Genomic DNA, 22261 nt, shown 5'->3' on the forward strand with positions numbered 1-22261 from the left:
TAACCCTGGGTACAAATGTTTTGAAATTATAAAATACAGGTCTATTCAAACAGGCCTGAAACTAAATACCAGACACTGACCTCCCCCTAGCTATACTCAAATACAGATGGATGCCTCAAAGAAAAAAAGGAAATAAAAAATTTTCCCAATAGTGAAGACAGGTCACTTCAAAGGGATTTTTTATCACATGGCACTCTCAGGTTTGAACGCCCATATATGGAGTTTCCTGCCTAAAGAGTCCGTTCATCACAGACCTCCTGTAGTCAGAAAGAGACAGTTGACAAGTGATTAGTTCTTTGAAGCTAGCAAGCAAAATCTTCAGGAAAGCAGTTAATTTACACTATGTATGTATAAACAAGACATTGTAATTCCTGCAACTCTAGAATACACAATCATTGTCTGGAAAGGTGATAGCTCAGATGCCAGAATATGTGAGGCTAAGTCTCATATGAAATGACTTGTGCATAAGTTTCATATAGTTAAAATACTCAGATTGTATTAAGAAGAAAATAATAATATATATATATATATATATATATATATATATATATATATATATATATATATATATTGGTCTGGGAGATATACCTCATACCTGATACACTATGTTAGATAAGTATCTGCTATATTGAATAAGTAGCTATATGGTGAATTTAAAATGTTTGACTGTATTTCAAAATAAACAGCATTTTCTTTATTTCAGGAATCTAATAAACCAAATATGACTGGTATATACTGGTATATAAATGCCTATTTAATTTGTCCTATGAATTGTATCATATAGTTTTATGCACTCAATATTAAAGTGATATCCACAGATATACAATATATTCCTATCAAATGAATTAACATAAATATATATATAATTATATTGGTTCCAACAGAATTCTAAGTGCAGGTACGTATGGAATATGGAAATAACTGGAAAATGTGGAGATATAACAGCAGAATATTAAATATTTTTAGACTTCCTAAAATATTAATTATTAACCTGGTACTAGAATTATAAAAATCCTTTTAAGTACCCTAATAGAAATATGATTTATTTCGTAAGATATGGTGAGTCCGCGGCTTGAGTAATTACTGTTGGGAACACCACTCCTGGCCAACAGTAATTACTCAAACCGTGGACTCACCATATCCAGAAATAAATTTATCAGGTAAGCATAAATTTTGTTTTTCTTTCCTAAGATATGGTGAGTCCATGGCTTGAATAATTACTGTTGGCAAGGAGTGGTGTTCCCAACAGTAATTACTCAAGCCATGGACTCACCATATCCGGAAATAAATACATTTATCAGGTAAGCATTATTTTTTTAATTTTTTTTTAAGTACATCTCTTAAAATATTATAAGTAGAATTGTATGGAAGCATACATGAGATAGGTATATTCATTATTACATGTATTATACATATATATATATATTTGAGAGATATCCGAATACCCCCATATCTGGTATTGAAATACACATGCTCAGTTAAATTAAATAATACCATATAAAATTGACCAAATCATTTATTGAGCTAGAAAATATGTGTATTAAATGAACACTTTTGAAAATATATGAGAAAATATATTTTTCTGTAGTAAGTATTTACTAATGAAACCTACTCCTGCTGCTGCCCCTAGTATTTAATATGAGACAATACAGCCAGAGATATTCAACCATGGGGGTTGGATTACAAAGTGGCATTGTCTATAGGCCAATGAGAGATAAGCTCCGACTCAAAGGGCGTACCCAGAGAATTTCATATGGAATTATTCTAAATTGAAGGAGGAGCTATATAAAAGAATATAGCCCCCACTATGCAAGAAAGAGGGAGAGACTCCCTTTGTAAACAGAGAGAGATACACATGGTTTGGGCTATTTTCTCTGACTCCTGGCTGGAACACTCTCTTTGGACAAGAGAGATACTTTGTGACCTGTACCCTTACAAAATAAGTGATACCTTCATGTATGACCATAATAAAATATGGGATCTTGAGCTCTCTTATTGGTATCTGGTATAGTATCGCGGCCTAATACTTTTAAAAGTTTATAGCAAAGATATTCTTTATAGCCATAGTTTAATTAAAGCTGTATTTAAAGGTGTAATTTATAAGTTATAATTCATATTTCACAAACCTGTGTAGTCTATAAATAATCATATCTAGCATTAAGCGATTTACTATTAAGAGGGAAGAATTTTTGTATTTGGAAGTCATAAGTTAATTTGAGTTACTGTGATATATTTTAGAAATTGCTTTTACAATTGTGGAAAAAAAGTTGGAACTAATTAATGCTATATACAGGGAGTGCAGAATTATTAGGCAAATTAGTATTTTGACCACATCATCCTCTTTATGCATGTTGTCTTACTCCAAGCTGTATAGGCTCGAAAGCCTACTACCAATTAAGCATATTAGGTGATGTGCATCTCTGTAATGAGAAGGGGTGTGGTCTAATGACATCAACACCCTATATCAGGTGTGCATAATTATTAGGCAACTTCCTTTCCTTTGGCAAAATGGGTCAAAAGAAGGACTTGACAGGCTCAGAAAAGTAAAAAATAGTAAGATATCTTGCAGAGGGATGCAGCACTCTTAAAATTGCAAAGCTTCTGAAGCGTGATCATCGAACAATCAAGCGTTTCATTCAAAATAGTCAACAGGGTCGCAAGAAGCGTGTGGAAAAACCAAGGCGCAAAATAACTGCCCATGAACTGAGAAAAGTCAAGCGTGCAGCTGCCAAGATGCCACTTGCCACCAGTTTGGCCATATTTCAGAGCTGCAACATCACTGGAGTGCCCAAAAGCACAAGGTGTGCAATACTCAGAGACATGGCCAAGGTAAGAAAGGCTGAAAGACGACCACCACTGAACAAGACACACAAACTGAAACGTCAAGACTGGGCCAAGAAATATCTCAAGACTGATTTTTCTAAGGTTTTATGGACTGATGAAATGAGAGTGAGTCTTGATGGGCCAGATGGATGGGCCCGTGGCTGGATTGGTAAAGGGCAGAGAGCTCCAGTCCGACTCAGACGCCAGCAAGGTGGAGGTGGAGTACTGGTTTGGGCTGGTATCATCAAAGATGAGCTTGTGGGGCCTTTTCGGGTTGAGGATGGAGTCAAGCTCAACTCCCAGTCCTACTGCCAGTTTCTGGAAGACACCTTCTTCAAGCAGTGGTACAGGAAGAAGTCTGCATCCTTCAAGAAAAACATGATTTTCATGCAGGACAATGCTCCATCACACGCGTCCAAGTACTCCACAGCGTGGCTGGCAAGAAAGGGTATAAAAGAAGAAAATCTAATGACATGGCCTCCTTGTTCACCTGATCTGAACCCCATTGAGAACATGTGGTCCATCATCAAATGTGAGATTTACAAGGAGGGAAAACAGTACACCTCTCTGAACAGTGTCTGAGAGGCTGTGGTTGCTGCTGCACGCAATGTTGATGGTGAACAGATCAAAACACTGACAGAATCCATCAATGGCAGGCTTTTGAGTGTCCTTGCAAAGAAAGGTGGCTATATTGGTCACTGATTTGTTTTTGAATGTCAGAAATGTATATTTGTGAATGTTGAGATGTTATATTGGTTTCACTGGTAAAAATAAATAATTTAAATGGGTATATATTTGTTTTTTGTTAAGTTGCCTAATAATTATGCACAGTAATAGTCGCCTGCACACACAGATATCCCCCTAAAATAGCTATAACTAAAAACAAACTAAAAACTACTTCCAAAACTATTCAGCTTTGATATTAATGAGTTTTTTGGGTTCATTGAGAACATGGTTGTTGTTCAATAATAAAATTAATCCTCAAAAATACAACTTGCCTAATAATTCTGCACTCCCTGTAAAGTGGTATATGTTGAGTTGATACATTTGTGTAAATATCTCTGGTTGATTATTTAAAGTATTATAAGACTATTTTTGATCAATATAGTGAATTTTATTCCCTGATAATTTCATTAGATCTGTAGGAGTTGTTAAGATTTTACTGTGAGATTTGGGTATAATGTTGTTTAATAAGCTACATATATTGAATTGGTTAATATTTCTGGCTAAATACAAACGGTTCTTGTAAAAGTCATGTGGGATATTTGTTAAGTGATTCATTTTGAGTTAAGGTTAATTTATGGAAATATTGTGTCCATAAATGGGATAGAAGACAATATCTATTGAATAGTAATTAATCTAAATATCTCTATAGCCTGCTTTATATTTTAATATTGTATTGACAAATTGATAAATATATATCTGGTCATAGGTGATATTCAGTTACTACATACATATAATCAATGTGTTTATAGAGATTAACTGGTTAGAATTTAGGAATTAATTTAATTTGAGATTAAATATTAATGTATATAATCATTTTATTGTCATAATTTCTAGATATCTCAATAGCATTTTGGAATACACTACAGAGATTATATAAAGTTTCACTGGAGTGTATTGACAAATTCCACTATATTAATTGGAAATATTGCTGACAATAATTTTATGATTAATTATTAATATTCATAATTCCATTAATCAAAAATATTGTTACGTAAATATATATAACACATTGGAGGTTACTGCTGGGATAGAAATAAATTATATTGTAACCTAGGATATATAACAATACACTAGTTTTTTTCTTTGCATAAATGTTTTGAAGATTCATTTACATATCCCATACAGTTTTTTAAATGTATAGTTTTGCTTATTTTTAAATAACATTGCTCTGATTTTCAGACTCCTAACCAAGCCCCAAAGTTTTAGGAGAATACTAATGTATACCTACTCCAGCTTGCTCCTGTTTGTGTAAAGATTCTTTTCATATGCAGAGGAAGGGGGGAGTGTCTGCTTTTTTTGCTATAGAACCACTTGCAGTGGGTGTTCCAGCTAACCTTTCAACAGAGCTGAACTGGGAGCTTCTAAGTAAGTTTTTAAACTGTTTTATACTGGATTTTTAGATCAGTATCTGTGCGTATTATTCTTTATAGTAGTGTCTATTACATGCAGTTAAAGGAAAATTGGTGTATACTGTCCCTTTAAACTTACATACTCTATCTACAGTAAATCATAAATTAAATAATTTCGGTTTCATGTCTCTTTAATATCTAAGTTTATTCTTCATTTTAAAACATTGTGGGCCCCATTACATATGCAGCGTAGTCCGCAATAGCCAGCGACGCCGGTTTTTATGCGGTTTTGGTATCCAATATACAGCGCCGCATATAAATGTGGCACGTATATTTCACCCGTCGCCCGCAATTTTTACTCCCATAAGCTAACATGGGATTGCGTCGCAAATCAGTATCCAATATTCAGCGCAAGGACTTACGTGGCGAAAATGGAGAAATCTTACTCCATTTTCACCTCGCCACACAAAGGCAGCCGCAGCAAGCCTTGCGCTGAGTATGGGAGCACTGTAACTCCTGAAACTGTGCAAAAATAAACTAACGCCTAACGCATGCACAATATCTATCTACTTGTCAACCGCAATCCCCCACCGCAATAACTAATAAAGTGTATTAACCCCTATATCCGCCATCAAACCTACACCGCAACTAAAAATAAAGTATTAACCCCTAAATCCGATAACCCCAACATCGCAAACTACCTAATAAAACTATTAACCCCTAATCCGCCATAAACCCACAATGCAAACTACCTATCAAAGTATTAACCCCTAAACTTCCAAAGCCCACAACGCAAACTACCTGATAAAGTATTAACCCCTAAACGGCCAAAGCCCACAACGCAAATAAATAATTAAATTACTAAGCCCCCTAACCTAACACCCCCTAACCTAAAATTTGATAATTTTGTTTTTTATTTTCGGTAATCTTAGATGTTTTTATTTTCTTTAATTGTAGCTTAGTTCTGATGTGGGTTTGATGGCATTTATAGGGGTTTTACATGTCGGGCTTATTTTTGGGAGGCGTGTTAGACTGTTACGGGAGATTTTTTTTTTTTTCCTTAGGCGCCAGCAGTTTCTAAAGTGCTGTAAGTCACTAGTGACTCCAGAAATTTGTATTTATGCTCATTTCTGGACATCGCTAGTTTATCCGACATACGGCACTTTATGAACTGCCAGCGCCGTATTTGTAATAGCCCGATGTGCAAGGTGAAATTACGGGCAGCGTGGGTTTCAGCGCTTGCGCCGAAGCCTGCGCCGAAGCCTGCGCCGTATATGTGTTCTCGCCCATTATTTCAAGAGTAATAATTAGATATGGAAAGCAGTAAGGCCCTGCCCTTTTGGATGTGCTTAACAGAAAATGAACTTCTGATAAGCATAAAGACAGAAGTGGAGGATTTACGTGTGATGAATATGATTTCTTGTATATGGAAAAACATTATACAAAAGAAGCTTAAACTGTGGTATGAAATTGTTTTCTTGGATAAATGTAACAAAATCAATTTATTGTCCCAAGAGGTTTGTGGGTTAAAACATTTCAATATCAGATAGAGAAGATATAGATATGTCAGAGTGGAATTACAACACTTAGCAAATGTTCCTTCACCTGAGAAAGATCAGCAAAATAAAGTGTTAGATAAGATGACAAAATCCCAGTCAAGACTTAAAGGAACCTGACATTTTCTTCTTCCCTGATTCAGATAGAGCAGGGTTCATCAAACTACGGCTCAGACCTGTTACTGGGTCACAACACCATGTTTACTGAGTCACAACTTCTGTGTGTGTTGTAGGAGAAAGTGTGTGGTGTGTGTTGTAGGAGAGTTTGTGTGGTGTGTGTGATTTAAGTGTGTATTAGGGTGGATGTGTGTGTTTTGTATGAGAGAGTGTGTGTGTGTGGTGTGTGTGTTGCATGAGAGTGTGTGGTGTGTTTGTGTTATATGAGTGTGTGTGTGGTGTGTCTGTGTTGTATGAGAGTGTGTGTGTTGCATGAGAGTGTGTGTGTTGTGTGTGTTGCATGAGAGTGTATGGTGTGTTTGTGTTATATGAGTGTGTGTGTGGTGTGTGTTGTATGAGAGTGTGTGTGTTGTATGAGAGTGTGTGTGTTGCATGAGAGTGTGTGTGTGTGTGTGTTGTGTGTGTGTTGCATGATAGTGTATGGTGTGTTTGTGTTATATGAGTGTGTGTGTGGTGTGTGTGTTGTATGAGAGTGTGTGGTGTGTTTGTGTTATATGAGTGTGTGTATGTTGTATGACAGTGTGTGTGTTGCATGAGAGTATGTGGTGTGTTTGTGTTATATGAGAGTGTGTGGTGTGTGTGTTGTATGAGAGTGTGTTATTACCTTTTACAACACTTTCAAGTTTGACTACTATCAGGAATAAAGTACGCACACATTTTAGTCACTTTGTCAAAAAATTAAAGCTGTCTTGTTGTATATAACATCAGACATTTGCAGACCAAGCATAAAATTGGGTCGTGAAGGGATGTGGTATCATGGCACTAGGTCCTGGGGAAAAAAGTTTTTTAGAACCACTACCTATCACCTGCGTACTCCACTACCTACACAAACACATTCACAGCTGTTACATCACATTAAGAATTAACTCTAAATCAGTAGCATATAAACTAACCTACCCATACCCTTCATCTCTGCAGAAGACATGCAAGTATCTCAAGTGTCCCATAAAACTTGGTTAATGTCTGTCGATGTTTACTAGATACTGAGCTCTGTGTATTATCTCTTTTAAAAAGAATTAAAGGGACATGAAACCCATCATTTTTCTTTTATAATGTAGGTAGAACATACAATTTTAAATAACTTTCCAGTTTACTTCTATTATCAAATTTGCTTCATTCTCTTTATATCATTTGTTGAAGGAGCAGCAATGCAGTACTGGTTTCTAACAGAACACATGGGTGAGCTAATGAAAATCAGTATAAATATGCAGCCACCAATCAGCAGCTAGAACCTAGGTTCTTTGCTGCTCCTGAGCTTTCTTTGATAACCCTTTCAGCAAATGATAACAAGAGATGGAAGCAAATTAAATAATATAAGTAAATTGGAAAGTTGTTAAAAATTGTATGTTCTGTCTAAATCATGAATGTCTAATTAGGACTTTACTGTTCCTTTAATCTTGTTTTTTTTATGGACTATGCTGTTTCCCGCTAATTATCCTTGATAATTTGTCAGTGCATAAACTGTTAAACAATCAATACACAAATTCAATAGCAACAAAAAAAACAAAGATCTAGACACAAATATACAGTGACTTTCTTACCTTCACATTCATCATCGTCTGGGTTGAAATTAATAGCAAAATCATGAGATACCTGTAACAGGGGGAATAAAAAAAATGAGCGTTAATGCAAGAAAAAAGGCAATAAAGAAAAAATGGAAGTAATTCAATTACTCATTACAAACTGTCATTTCTATGTGGTATTATTTGCCACCTAGCCAGTATGTTGCTGACTTAGTTATAGGGTTGCCACTTATCCAGTATTTTACCAACATTTTACTGGCATTGCCATAGAGCTGTCTATCACTCTGTATTTTACAGACAGGACCAGAGAATTGTTGCTTTAGCCATTTTGTTTGCCAACATGAGGCTAGATTACTGCTCGTATTACAAGTTGAAAATAAATGCTATCACTTGAGTGCAATTCAAGTTAATCCTCGTTGGGTTATTGTGAAACAAAAAAATGTCACAAAACACATAAAAATGCATTACATTAACAATAGACCTTATTAATTACGCATTAGTACACAAAGCTCTGCTCTTATCTTTAGATGCAGAGAAGGCCTTTGACAGAGTCAACTGGAATTATCTCTTTACCATCCTTGAAAACTTCGGGCTGGGGGGAAGATTCCTTAAAACAATACAGACCCTTTACACTGACCCCAGGGCATTCATTAAAGTTGCAGGATATCAGTCGAAAGAGATTTTATTTAAAAACAGTACAAGGCAGGGGTGTCCACTGTTACCCCTCCGGTTTGCACTTTGTATAGAACCTTTAGCGGCCAAAATACGCAACAACCCAGGTATATCAGGGATCAAAATAGGACAATCAACGTATAAGATAGCACTATCCCTCCACACTTTATATCAAATTTTAAACACTTTTGGGAATATATTAGGCTACAAACTTAATGAGGACAAATGTGAGGGGTTAAGCATCCACTTACCACCTCAAACAAAAAAACTATTAGAAATAAATTTTAGTTTCACATGGGCAAAAAATAATCTCAAATATCTTGCTATACTCCTTTCGCAAAACGTACACTCTCTGTACGCCCTTAATTATAAACCTATGTTTTCACAAATTCCGCAACTAACAGCCAAATGGACGAGAGAAAAAAAAATCTATTTTTATGGCTGCAACTCCAGTTTGTAAATTACTATGGGCAGAGAGACAGTCGAAACCACACTCATGGAGATCTTTCTCCTCCATAGCACACACTGTCTATCTTTAGCATAGACTGAAAATCAAATATTCCCTGGTTACTCCTTGCTCCCAAATTACACCCTTAGACTCTATAACCAATCCTATTCCATTTCTAGTGTTAAGCAAATCGACGAACAGAGGCATATATAGAATTGCAGATACTTTAATTAATAATTCAATTGTATCTTATTCCCATTATGCTGAACTAGACCCTACTGATAAACATAATTGGTTCCATTATTTACAACTTAGATCTAGAGTACATATGGTCACTCAATCCCAACCACCAAACGCTTTAACTACATTTGAATCGCTGTGCCTCTCAAGAGATAGACCTAAAGGAGCTATTGCTAGATTATACTGTACCTTTAATACTCAGAATGAGACAGCAAAAGAAAAATGTATGCAGTCCTTGGAGAACGAAACCAACTTTAACTGGTCCACAAACCAGTGGGTTGCTATACTACAGAAAGGGTGTTCTTTCTCGATCAGTGCAAATTTGAAAAAAAATTATATTAAAACTGCATTTAAATAGTATATATACCCAACACAATTGCACCCATGAGTAGACCCAAATAGCGAACTATGTTTCAGAGGTTGTGCAGAGAAAGGTACATATATACATATGTGGTGGACTTGCAGGCTAACAGCACAAATATGGTCTCAAACCTCAGAACTCTTAAGCAAGCTATTTCACAAAAGAATAAATCTTACTCTCATGCAAGCTTTACTACATGACACAATACCAGGTCTTACTCTGAACAATAATAAGATAGCAATGACAATCTGTACTGCAACTAGACTAAGCATAGCTCGATATTGGAAGAGAGAAATACCTGACTACATTATTATTTTACGCAAAATAGAATATATTTATCAATTATCTAGCTTATCAGCTGATTTGCTGGCCCAAAAAGAGCTCTTTTTAGAAATATGGGAACCATGGATCATGTACTCTGAGACACTAAGGCCTAGATTTAGAGTTCGGCGGTAGCCGTCAAAACCAGCGTTAGAGGCTCCTAACGCGGGTTTTTTACGCACTCCGGTATTTAGAGTTTATTTACCGCGACTCAAAATACACCTAACGCTCAACTTTCTACCGCCACCTCAGACCCAGTAGTAAACATATACCGCACAAAAAAACATCCACGAATCACAAAACAAATATTACACAAAGTACACTTACACTCATACAAACACAACACTATCTTTATTTTTCGTATTTTTTATTTTTTCTTTAAAATACAAAGGATTAAAGTTGCGAGATCTCGGGTGTTTGAAAAAAATCCACACAAATCCATTTTCCCATTGACTTACATGGACATACGGGAAAAGACCCTCATATACCTACATCTAACGAATAACATTATCACAAACATACACTCATCGATGCATACAAACAATATACACCACATTACATACACAAAATATTTATTTATTACAAAAAGAACACGATTTAGTTACTTTTTCACACAAGCTCATGACGTCACTCACTTTACGAGGAAAACCAGTCTTAGAAAAAAAAATATAGAAATCTTTGGAGCCTCCATTGACTTCTATTGGGAAGACGTGCTCGTGCACGCGAAACCCTCATTTCCCTAACGCACGCAAATAGCGTAGACTGAAAAACTCCAAATACCAGCGCTAGAAAATACATGATTTCATGCGTTAGACCCAGCTATGATAAATAGATCAAGAAATGACTATTTCCCTATGGTGGACTTATGTTTTTTAATATTAAATATTCACCACACCATAAATATTTTTAACACTTTTAGATTACATCAACTACAAATCCCCATCACTAGTAACACATTATTATTTCAATAAAATTACATTTACAATTAAAATAAAATTCAATACACATTTCTGGATTCACAAACACTACACAATGGGAAACATCTCTCATTTACCTTTATTATTGCATTTCTGTTATTCAACTCATATGCTTGCAGCAACTGCATATCTACATAGGCTTAACACATGATCACTCATGGATGCACATACATTACTTTTAACATTCAATCATACATGTGCATTCAAATGATGGGGGAAAAACACATTACATTCTCTCGAGGAATCACAAAACACAACATATGGATTTTACTGTACTTTTAACATCATGATTCCATCACCAGAAACCATTAGGAATTACGTACAACAAGAACATCATTACACCAGATTACAGATGTCACTTTATGGGAAGGAACAACAATGCCAGACCGCTATATAGAAGTCAGCATATGTGGGACACAATCACAATATATACGTACATGTACATAACACGCATCACCCATCACGCAACCACAAAGCACACATTTAGATTTTATTCAGCACACAATAACAATGTAGCACAATACAACAACACAATGAGGATTTCACAACTACATAGGCAGGTTAATAATATCATGACGTCATTAGAAGATTCAACCATACACATCACAGATTCACCACTGTACCGCCCCTTTAGGAACTTTAACACTCAATACTACAATACAACATATACGTAAAACACACTTTTGAACAGCATTATTATGGAGATTTCAATGGGACAATTCAGAAATATTGTCAGATCGCACATCACTTATATATATAATACTACAGATGACAGCCGGAAGTTATTCAGTATTCGTGCAATTTTTATGGGACGCATACAATATCGTCAGATCGAAAATCACTTATATATATAATACTACAGATGACAGCCGGAAGTTATTCAGTATTAGTGCGATTTGAAAGGGACGCGTACAATATTCACATCTCGGCAATCACTTATATATACAATACTACAGATGACAGCCGGAAGTTATTCAGTATTAGTGCGATTTGAAAGGGACGCGTACAATATTCACATCTCGGCAATCACTTATATATACAATACTACAGATGACAGCCGGAAGTTATTCAGTATTAGTGCGATTTGAAAGGGACGCATACAATATTGACTGCTCGGAAATCACTTATATATACAATACTACAGATGACAGCCGGAAGTTCTTCAGTATTAGTGCGATTTGAAAGGGACGCATACAATATTGACTGCTCGGAAATCACTTATATATACAATACTACAGATGACAGCCGGAAGTTCTTCAGTATTATTGCGATTTTACAGGGACGCATACAATATTGACATCTCAGCAATCACTTATATATACACAATACTACAGATGGCAGACGGGAAGTTATTCAGTATTAGTGCGATTTGAAAGGGACGCATACAATATTGACAGCTCGGCAATCACTTATATATACAATACTACAGATGGCAGACGGGAAGTTCGGAATTATTATTGCGATTTGAAAGGGACGCGTACAATATTGACAGCTCGGCAATCACTTATATATACAATACTACAGATGGCAGACGGGAAGTTCGGAATTATTATTGCGATTTTAATGGGACGCATACAATATTGACATCTCGGCAATCACTTATATATACAATACTACAGATGTTACTTTATCATTTACAAACAATATTGCAGCAACATTGATCGATCACATTCGATGCACATTATACACAACTATGCACTTTCATTCATGTTAGCCTGGACGTGTGCTTGTTACTATAACATCGCGTTTAGGAAATATTGATTACGCATATGATCAAACATTACAAACATGCACTGTATGTGTGATATTTGACACTTTCACATTGAGAATCATTGTTTGAAACTAACATTTCAGCAAACAACAAATAAACGCCCACTGTGAAAGCATTCGCGCCGCTCACATACAAACAGGTGAATACAATCAGCAATCATTACAAACTCATTGGACTAATTGTACTATAAATCCCCCAAACAACATGGCCAATGCATCACTTGTGATCCACATCAGATCAAGTGCTTACCTTGTTACGCTGTTTTGAAAGATGGATGACGATGACATGGTAGACGCTGCTGGTGGTGCTATTGGCGAACTAGCTGTTGGTCGAATCAGGCAGCCTCGGCGGCTCAGACCGAGACGAAGGGGTCGTCTGGTTCGAGGTCCTCGTGTCTACAGGGTGAGACCCACCTTGGAAAACATGAGTGACTTTGAGGTTTTTGATAAGTATCGGCTCGATCGCGAACAGCTCATTGGCCTTTACGATCTTCTTAAACCTCATTTGGAGCCACGTATACAAATAAGGACTGCTGTTCCCCCCATGAGTAAGATGCTAAGCTGTCTATACGTCCTGGCCTCCGGGAGTTTTCAATCCGGAGAACTGTACATGCATGGCCTGGCTCAAGGTACATTCTCTGGGGTGTTTGATAACTTTCTGGACGCCATGGTACGTATCAGTAAGCAATACATAGGATTCCCACAGAATGATGGTGATTGGAGGCGCCTGAAGCGGGAATTCTTTGATATTGCTCAATTGCCCAATGTCTTGGGAGCCATTGATTGTACCCACATTGCGCTGCGTGCTCCAATTGATGACTTGCCCTTCAGAAATCGCAAACATTTTCATAGCCTCAACGTGCAGTATGTTTGTGACGCACGGATGAGGATTATGCATGTGTATGCGAATTTTGGAGGTGCTTGTCATGATGCCCGCATCCTCTCTCTGTCGTCCCTGTGGAGACAGTTTGAGGAAAGACAAATGCCCCCTGGTTATCTCGTTGGTGAGTATTTGTGCACAACATGGTTAATTATTTTGACAATTGCCCCTGTATTTTTTAACTGTTAGCGTCATGTTCAGCTATAGGATTAAATTTAACCATTTGTTATTTACCGACGCTAATGTCTATTTTTATTGAAATGCAGATATGTAGCATGTCTTACCTTAAGTGTTCAGATAGAGAATGCAATGTAAACATGTAGTTAGCATTTTACACAAGGTTTGTTTTAGGAGAAATACGCATATGTAGCATGTCTTAGATGAAATGGCAAGATATTATCTCATGCAATTTAACCCTGTCATTGTCTTTTTCTGCTAATGTCTATTTTTATTGAAATGCAGATATGTAGCATGTCTTACCTTAAGTGTTCATATAGAGAATGCAATGTAAACATGTAGTTAGCATTTTACACAAGGTTTGGTTTAGGAGAAATACGCATATGTAGCATGTCTTAGATGAAATGGCAAGATATTATCTCATGCAATTTAACCCTGTCATTGTCTTTTTCTGCTAATGTCTAGTTTTATTGAAATGCAGATATGTAGCATGTCTTACCTTAAGTGTTCATATAGAGAATGCAATGTAAACATGTAGTTAGCATTTTACACAAGGTTTGGTTTAGGAGAAATACGCATATGTAGCATGTCTTAGATGAAATGGCAAGATATTATCTCATGCAATTTAACCCTGTCATTGTCTTTTTCTGCTAATGTCTAGTTTTATTGAAATGCAGATATGTAGCATGTCTTACCTTAAGTGTTCAGATAGAGAATGCAATGTAAACATGTAGTTAGCATTTTACACAAGGTTTGGTTTAGGAGAAATACGCATATGTAGCATGTCTTAGATGAAATAGCAAGATATTATCTCATGCAATTTAACCCTGTCATTGTCTATTTCTGCTAATGTCTAGTTTTATTGAAATGCAGATATGTAGCATGTCTTACCTTAAGTGTTCAGATAGAGAATGCAATGTAAACATGTAGTTAGCATTTTACACAAGGTTTGGTTTAGGAGAAATACGCATATGTAGCATGTCTTAGATGAAATGGCTAGATACAGATTTATATATAATTTTTTTTATTTTTTTTATGTTTCTGACAACTTTTAATATGGATTATAGTTTTTAAAAAATATATTTATACAACAATATACTAGTTTAAGTATTCTGTTTGAATTATGTTCTGTTCTAAATTTATAGGTGATTCTGGGTACATGAGCCGGCCTTGGCTCATTACCCCCTTGCGTAGCCCAACTGATGTGTCTGAGGAGCGCTACAATAGGGCTCATAAGAGAACCAGGGCGGTGGTTGAAAGGATGTTCGGGCTCCTGAAGATGAGATTCAGGTGCCTGGACCGTTCTGGAGGAGCACTCCAGTACAACCCAAAGAAGGTGGCTAAGATCGTTGTAGCCTGTAGCGTCCTGCATAATATTGCACAGCGGGCTGGGATGCTGCAGGCCGTCCCGGTGGACAGAGACCTCCTCAGAGATGAGGAGGATGATCCTGTTCTAGAGGGGGAATTCCAGGACGAGGGACTTGATGTCAGAGCAGACGTCATCAACCGCCACTTTAGACGGTAAATAATAGAAGTTACACTGGAGTATTTTCAATAGATGTGAACTCTAGGGAAATGACAAGTAGAGAATTGTGCAAACATGTTAGTATTGATCAAATGTTATAATAATATTTATTTCTCATAATATAGGTGATGCTCTGGGCATTGGGTCCTATAGCGAGTCTTTGCCACCTGGTTTTTATAGAGGACATCAGATGGTAAGTAGAAATGTATGGACTGTTGCTGGCATGATTTGTACACAAATACATAATATGGCATACATTTTTACAAATATAACTTTGTTTACACATTACTTATGTACATAATCAGAAAGGGATACTCTAGAATGACTATGGTTCAATGTCACACAGAGGTTTGTTCTGCTCAATATGACTCATCTTCACACTTGATAGAAAATAACACAGGTTCATACACAGGCTTAGTAAGCTAGTGATAGATATTTATTATGAAATGGGGGGTGGGAGAGGGGTACAGAACTGATTCACACACTTGTATGAAATCTTTATATATAATTTCTTACATTAGGGAGATGACTTAATATAAAGACTGAAAGGGAACAATTTGAAGCCTGACAGTGAAGATTTCCAAGACTGACAGTGGGGGAAAAAGCCAAGATTGAAATTGAAGTATACCAATGGGATCATGTCTGGCATATTTAAATTCTGCTGACCTTGAAAACCATACAAAGACATGTTCACATGGTAAGTGCAAACTATTTGATAGAATAAGGCTGTGGAGACATCCTATTGGAGACACTTAGATGATTTTCTATTTTGTAGATGGTATTTCCCAGTCCTCTATTTAATGAACTGATGAATAAGACACCTATTGAAGATCAACTGTTTACCCCTGAATTGACATTCAAAGACCATGCATTGTCCAGGTTGGTGTACCAATGCATGCTAGTGAAGACTGTAGAATATTAGTAGCTTACATACATTAGTCATATTTAGTTCTTAATTAGATATTTAGGGATCACAATCAGACACTTAGATGATTTTCCTTTTTAGATGGTATTTCCCAGTCCTCTATTTAATGAACTGATGAATAAGACACCTATTGAAGATCAACTGTTTACCCCTGAATTGACATTCAAAGACCATGCATTGTCCAGGTTGGTGTACCAATGCATGCTAGTGAAGACTGTAGAATATTAGTAGCTTACATACATTAGTCATATTTAGTTCTTAATTAGATATTTAGGGATCACAATCAGACACTTAGATGATTTTCCTTTTTAGATGGTATTTCCCAGTCCTCTATTTAATGAACTGATGAATAAGACACCTATTGAAGATCAACTGTTTACCCCTGAATTGACATTCAAAGACCATGCATTGTCCAGGTTGGTGTACCAATGCATGCTAGTGAAGACTGTAGAATATTAGTAGCTTACATACATTAGTCATATTTAGTTCTTAATTAGATATTTAGGGATCACAATCAGACACTTAGATGATTTTACTTTTTTAGATGGTATTTCCCAGTCCTCTATTTAATGAACTGATGAATAAGACACCTATTGAAGATCAACTGTTTACCCCTGAATTGACTTTCAAAGACCATGCATTGTCCAGGTTGGTGTACCAATGCATGCTAGTGAAGACTGTAGAATATTAGTAGCTTACATACATTAGTCATATTTAGTTCTTAATTAGATATTTAGGGATCACAATCAGAAAAAGGAATACATATTATAGTTGATATAGAGGTATTTGAATGGACATGAAATATTACATTTATGTTCAGCATACATATATTGTTTACATGTGATATACATTATTATGTATAAATTTAATTTTTGAAATTTAAATATTATTTTTAATCAACAATATAATGGTGTATGTATTTCATTAATTTAAAATGAATGTAATGATTATCTTTAAAAAATGTTGATCAAAGTTAGAGCATAGACACCATATGATTTTAAATGTATTTTATGAATATTTTACAACGTGTGTATTAACTTTGTTCCATTTTTATTATTTGTCATTTCAGATTGGCATCTGATGACTTCATGGAATATTTAATTATTTTCTATTAAATATATTTTTTTTTTTAGCAGATTCTAATATATATCAATATAATCTGTAAATAAATAAAACTTGGACTCCCATGACTGGTAGTTGGCTATTTGACAAGCACATGCATAAGAGAAAATAATGCATTAATAGTAGAAAATAAAATTCTTCAGAGAATATTAAAAGATATATTTTAACATTAATTGGGGAGTCATATTCTTCAATGCTTTTATATTGAAAAAGTATATATTAAAAATATTTAGGATATGTATTAATATTATGATTGTTTTAACATTTAATAAGGTGAAGTGGTTCAATTACATGAAAGTGACAGTGTTGTTGAATGTAAAAAGAATTGTATAAGATCATGTATCTTCCTTAGGTATCTCAAAACATTATTAGAAAATATTTTACAATTATTACATTTATAAATGGTAGGTCATTTAACTTTATAATTTTTAATAATTAGTTATTGGATGCCAGGTTAATCTATGTAATTTTCTAGTGGAGTCATTTAACTATACTTAGTAATATTATGTATTTATTACAATCTTACCTCTTGGGTTAGACATCAAATATCTATATAGAATGTAATTTCCCCTTTAGTTTATTTTGTCAATGTTAAATCAAAATACAATATGTTTGGGTCCTTAAAGGGGTCATTCAAAATGTATATTTTGTATACATTGTTACAAATATCATACAAGAATTTAAACATATTTAGAATGTACTATAGAATTACATTCAGTCTTTAAATATACTTGTTAAAATAAAAATAAATGCACATATCTTAGTCAATGATATAAGGCATCTATATGCAAACAACAATCAGCATCAAAATAGCCTATGTAGAGATGTATTTAATCCACGAATATATATAATTACAATATAATGATTGAATAACAAAACATATTAAGTTGGTCAAATATAAGATTATGATACAAAATGCATACATAACATATAGCTTAATGTCCCTCTACGCTGAAGGCTAAAAAAGACCTCATTTAATAAATATATTTCAGTCAGTGTGTAAAACAATCTAGAAGTTAATCTAAATTTGCTTTACTCATATGTTAGACTCATTTAGCAAAAGGAAGGTGCCTAGGTTTATGATATATTAAGCATTATTGTGAAATGTTTATTTAAAGGGACATGAACTCAAAATATACTTAAAGGTAGCCATTTAAAAAAACAATGATTTATACATTCTGAATGAGTATTCTATTTTAATCAACTTTAAAACTTGTCTCATATTATGAATGCTCATTGTGATGTTGCTATCATTACTTTAGAAATAAGGCAGTAAATAGCTAATTTATTTGCTTCAGTACTCTGGACAGAACTTGATTGTTTGGAATAATTGATGCAACAATCGTCAAGGACAACCCAGGTTTTTATTAAACAATTGTCCGTAATATAAAATATCATTATTGATTTTCAAAGAAACATAACAAGATAACTTAACATTTGATAATCGTATTAAATAATAAAGTTGATTAACATTTCATGCTCAATCACCAATGGTAAATTTGTTTGGACAGTGTCCCTTTAAGAGCTTGAAATAGTGTATTTACTTCTCTTCCTATCTTGACATACTTTGCTTGAAAAGCATATCGAGATAGGCTCAGTAGATGAAGATTGGTGGATGCACAGAGATGCCTTATGTGATTGGCTCAACCATGTGCATTTAAATTTCTTATGTTGAGGATATATAAATACTAAGAGAAAATGATTTACATTTTAAAGTCTAAACAATCTTCTATCTCTACAGATCATTTGATACAATTGTTTGTAATGTCTCTTTAAAACTAAAGACGCCATTGCACAATAACATATATGAGCACTTCAGAGAAATACAAGCTCGAGGTTTATTTGCGAATAACAAAGCTGTAGTTTAACATTTATAAACAGATTATCAAAGTTACTGACATTCTTCCCGGAATTTTAACATTAATAAATATTGCGTGGGAAACGCATCTTCAAACACCAGATTAGCATATTTAAACATTAGTGTAATGTCACGCAATAGCACACAATCAATGTGCATTATAAATACATTTAATAGAGCAATGTCAATACTTCACAATAATTTTATTTAAAGAACAATAAAGACATACAATATTAAATGTGTATTTGTATTAAAGAAACAGACCGTTATTAAACCGAGAAATGTCTACAACATTAATAATGTGACAGGATTAGATTTTAAAGAGTATTTAATCATTAATATTTCACGGATCACGGATATTAAATATGCGTCACACATATCCGCATGACAGGCCCATGAGTTACAAATAAGTCTACATGAAAAATGAAGTTACAGCACCACCAAGCGGTATGTGTAAGGAAGTTACTAAGATATGAAACATTAAGGAACGGCCAATCAGAGTTCATCACACAAACACAACTTGAGTCAGGATGGTCTCACAGACATTATAACAATATTTGAAACTTTTATCCAATCAGATGTACAGATAAATTGTCCCATGGTGCATCTCATGTTTACTTCACCATATAAAAGTCCATTACACGTTGCCATCTTTGTCAGTTCTCTAATGCCTGCAGGCGTACTAGATATATTTTTATATATATATATATTTGAGAAGACAACCCAGCAGGCATGTCAGTTCCCAGGTTCACCAAGGAGGAGAGCGCTGCACTGGTCCACGCCATCAAGGACTTTTATCCCCAGCTGTTTGGGAACAAGAGGAGCTCGACAGATGCGCCTGTTAAGAAGGCCCTCTGGGAGTCTATCACCAATGCGGTTAGATTGGTGTGTGACGTCCAGAGGACCCAGGATCAGATCATGAGGAGATTCGGAGATATGAGGTTGCGTTTATCGAAAAAAGTCAACCTCATAAGGGACTGGGTACAAGCCCGTAAAAGAGGGGGCCAAAGAAAGGCCCCGCGGAAACTGTACCTACTCCCTTATGAGGTGACTTTATGCGAGCTCCTCAATCTCCGGGTCCCCAAAAGATTTAGATCCTCGCCATCCTCGGCCTCCTCTTCTTCCCTCCCAGCTGCGGGATCTGAAAGTCCTGACGCGGGGGACAGGGCAGATGCTTCTCCGTCCGGTGGCCTGGGAGGACCCGATAGAGAATCTGAACCAGGTAATTATCCAACTTCATATAATATTTATAATGTTAAAAATCCAAAATGTGTATTTAGTCAGATACTAAACCTATACAGATCTCACAACATACACTACATATGATGTTTAGATATCTGATTTTACATTAGTGATACATGAAATTGGAATGATGTTTCTTGCGCTCTACAGAATATGCGTCACAGAGCGGAAATGTAATTTCGCATCCACGTTAACATGGGTTTGCGGAAAGTGGCATTGCTTTATACATGTTGGTCAAATGACGGATGCGTAATTCCGCTTGGAATCATTGCGCAATGATCGCGAAAATGGCATTTCTCATCCACGTTAACATGGGTTTGCGGAAAGTGGCATTGCTTTATACATGTTGTTAAAAATTAAATGGAAAATCTTAGATTAGTGAAGAATACAGTATTCTTATTTTAAATATTATATCTAATAAAAAACGAATAATACTAATAAATTATAACATATGGCCATCAATTGATGATTATGTAATAACAAGCATATATTCTTAAAGATACAGTAAACAACACAACTGATTGAAAATAAGAGTCCAGGATATATTTATCATTCATTTAATTGCGGAAACTATTAACTCATGGGACTACCAAAGGATTAATATTTTTCTATTGATTTGTTATTAATGTAAATATTTTAAACATGGCATGATTAGTATTAATGATATGCAATCCTCATTTAATATATTACAGATATGGATGTGGCTGCTGGATCCTCAAGCCAGGGCTTGTCACAGTATGGTATGTCTCATTTTAATTGACATTTGTCTTAGAAACATGGAATGAACATTACATACTAAATACACATTGTTCTATATTTATATGTAATGTCTATTTAATAGATGAAAATTATATAATTATTCGGATATACTTAAATAACATATTTGATTTTAATTGCATGCTCAATACCATTCATTACATCAACATATGGAGTAGATAATTCATTAACAAACAACAACATTGTGGAATCTATTTAATTTTAGATTAAAGGGATACTGAACTACAATTATTAATATTGTCTTTCACATACAGTATGCAATATTAATAAACATAAAATATAATACTATCATCATATGTGACATATTCTATTGCTAAATGTATTTTAAAATAAAGAAAGTACGTTTATGTGCATCTAAATATTTGTTGACCAACCTGGGTTTATATTGATGATTGGTGGATACCTTCAACAAACAATATTTATTGAATCCAATATTCCTTATCTGCCTTTAAGATTAATATCGAACAACATTCGAATTATAATAGGAGTCAATGTTAAATCATTTTTTACAGTTTGAACATAGAAATCAATTATTTAAATTAATCATGTCAGTGTCCCTTTAAGACAAAATAGATTCATTCATCATTACATTATTTTTATTAAAAACTATTGATATATAAATCTAATTATCTGTTGGAGTTACTTTATATATATCTGCATACTCTAACAGCACCATGATTACATATTTGTAATAATAAAGTTTGTTATGTATTGTGATAAATATGTGTTGTGTCCTAAACAAGATTACTGTACATTGAAAAAATGGGTCGATGTGACACATGTTTGTTTAGATTTGTCAACAGATGCTCCTC

The 22261-nt window shown here is 34.8% G+C and overlaps 1 protein-coding gene across 1 annotated transcript in view; it reads right to left on the reverse strand.

Annotated features, from left to right (window-relative positions):
- Nucleotides 1-22261, reverse strand: part of CPNE7 (copine 7) — a 402966-nt gene that overhangs the window by 18585 nt on the left and 362120 nt on the right. The window contains exon 12 of the mRNA XM_053688669.1: nt 8173-8224. Coding sequence (XP_053544644.1) covers nt 8173-8224 — 52 coding nt within the window. The remainder of the gene's footprint in view (nt 1-8172; nt 8225-22261) is intronic.

Source organism: Bombina bombina, chromosome 1, assembly GCF_027579735.1.
Source record: "Bombina bombina isolate aBomBom1 chromosome 1, aBomBom1.pri, whole genome shotgun sequence".
Lineage (NCBI taxonomy): Eukaryota > Metazoa > Chordata > Amphibia > Anura > Bombinatoridae > Bombina > Bombina bombina.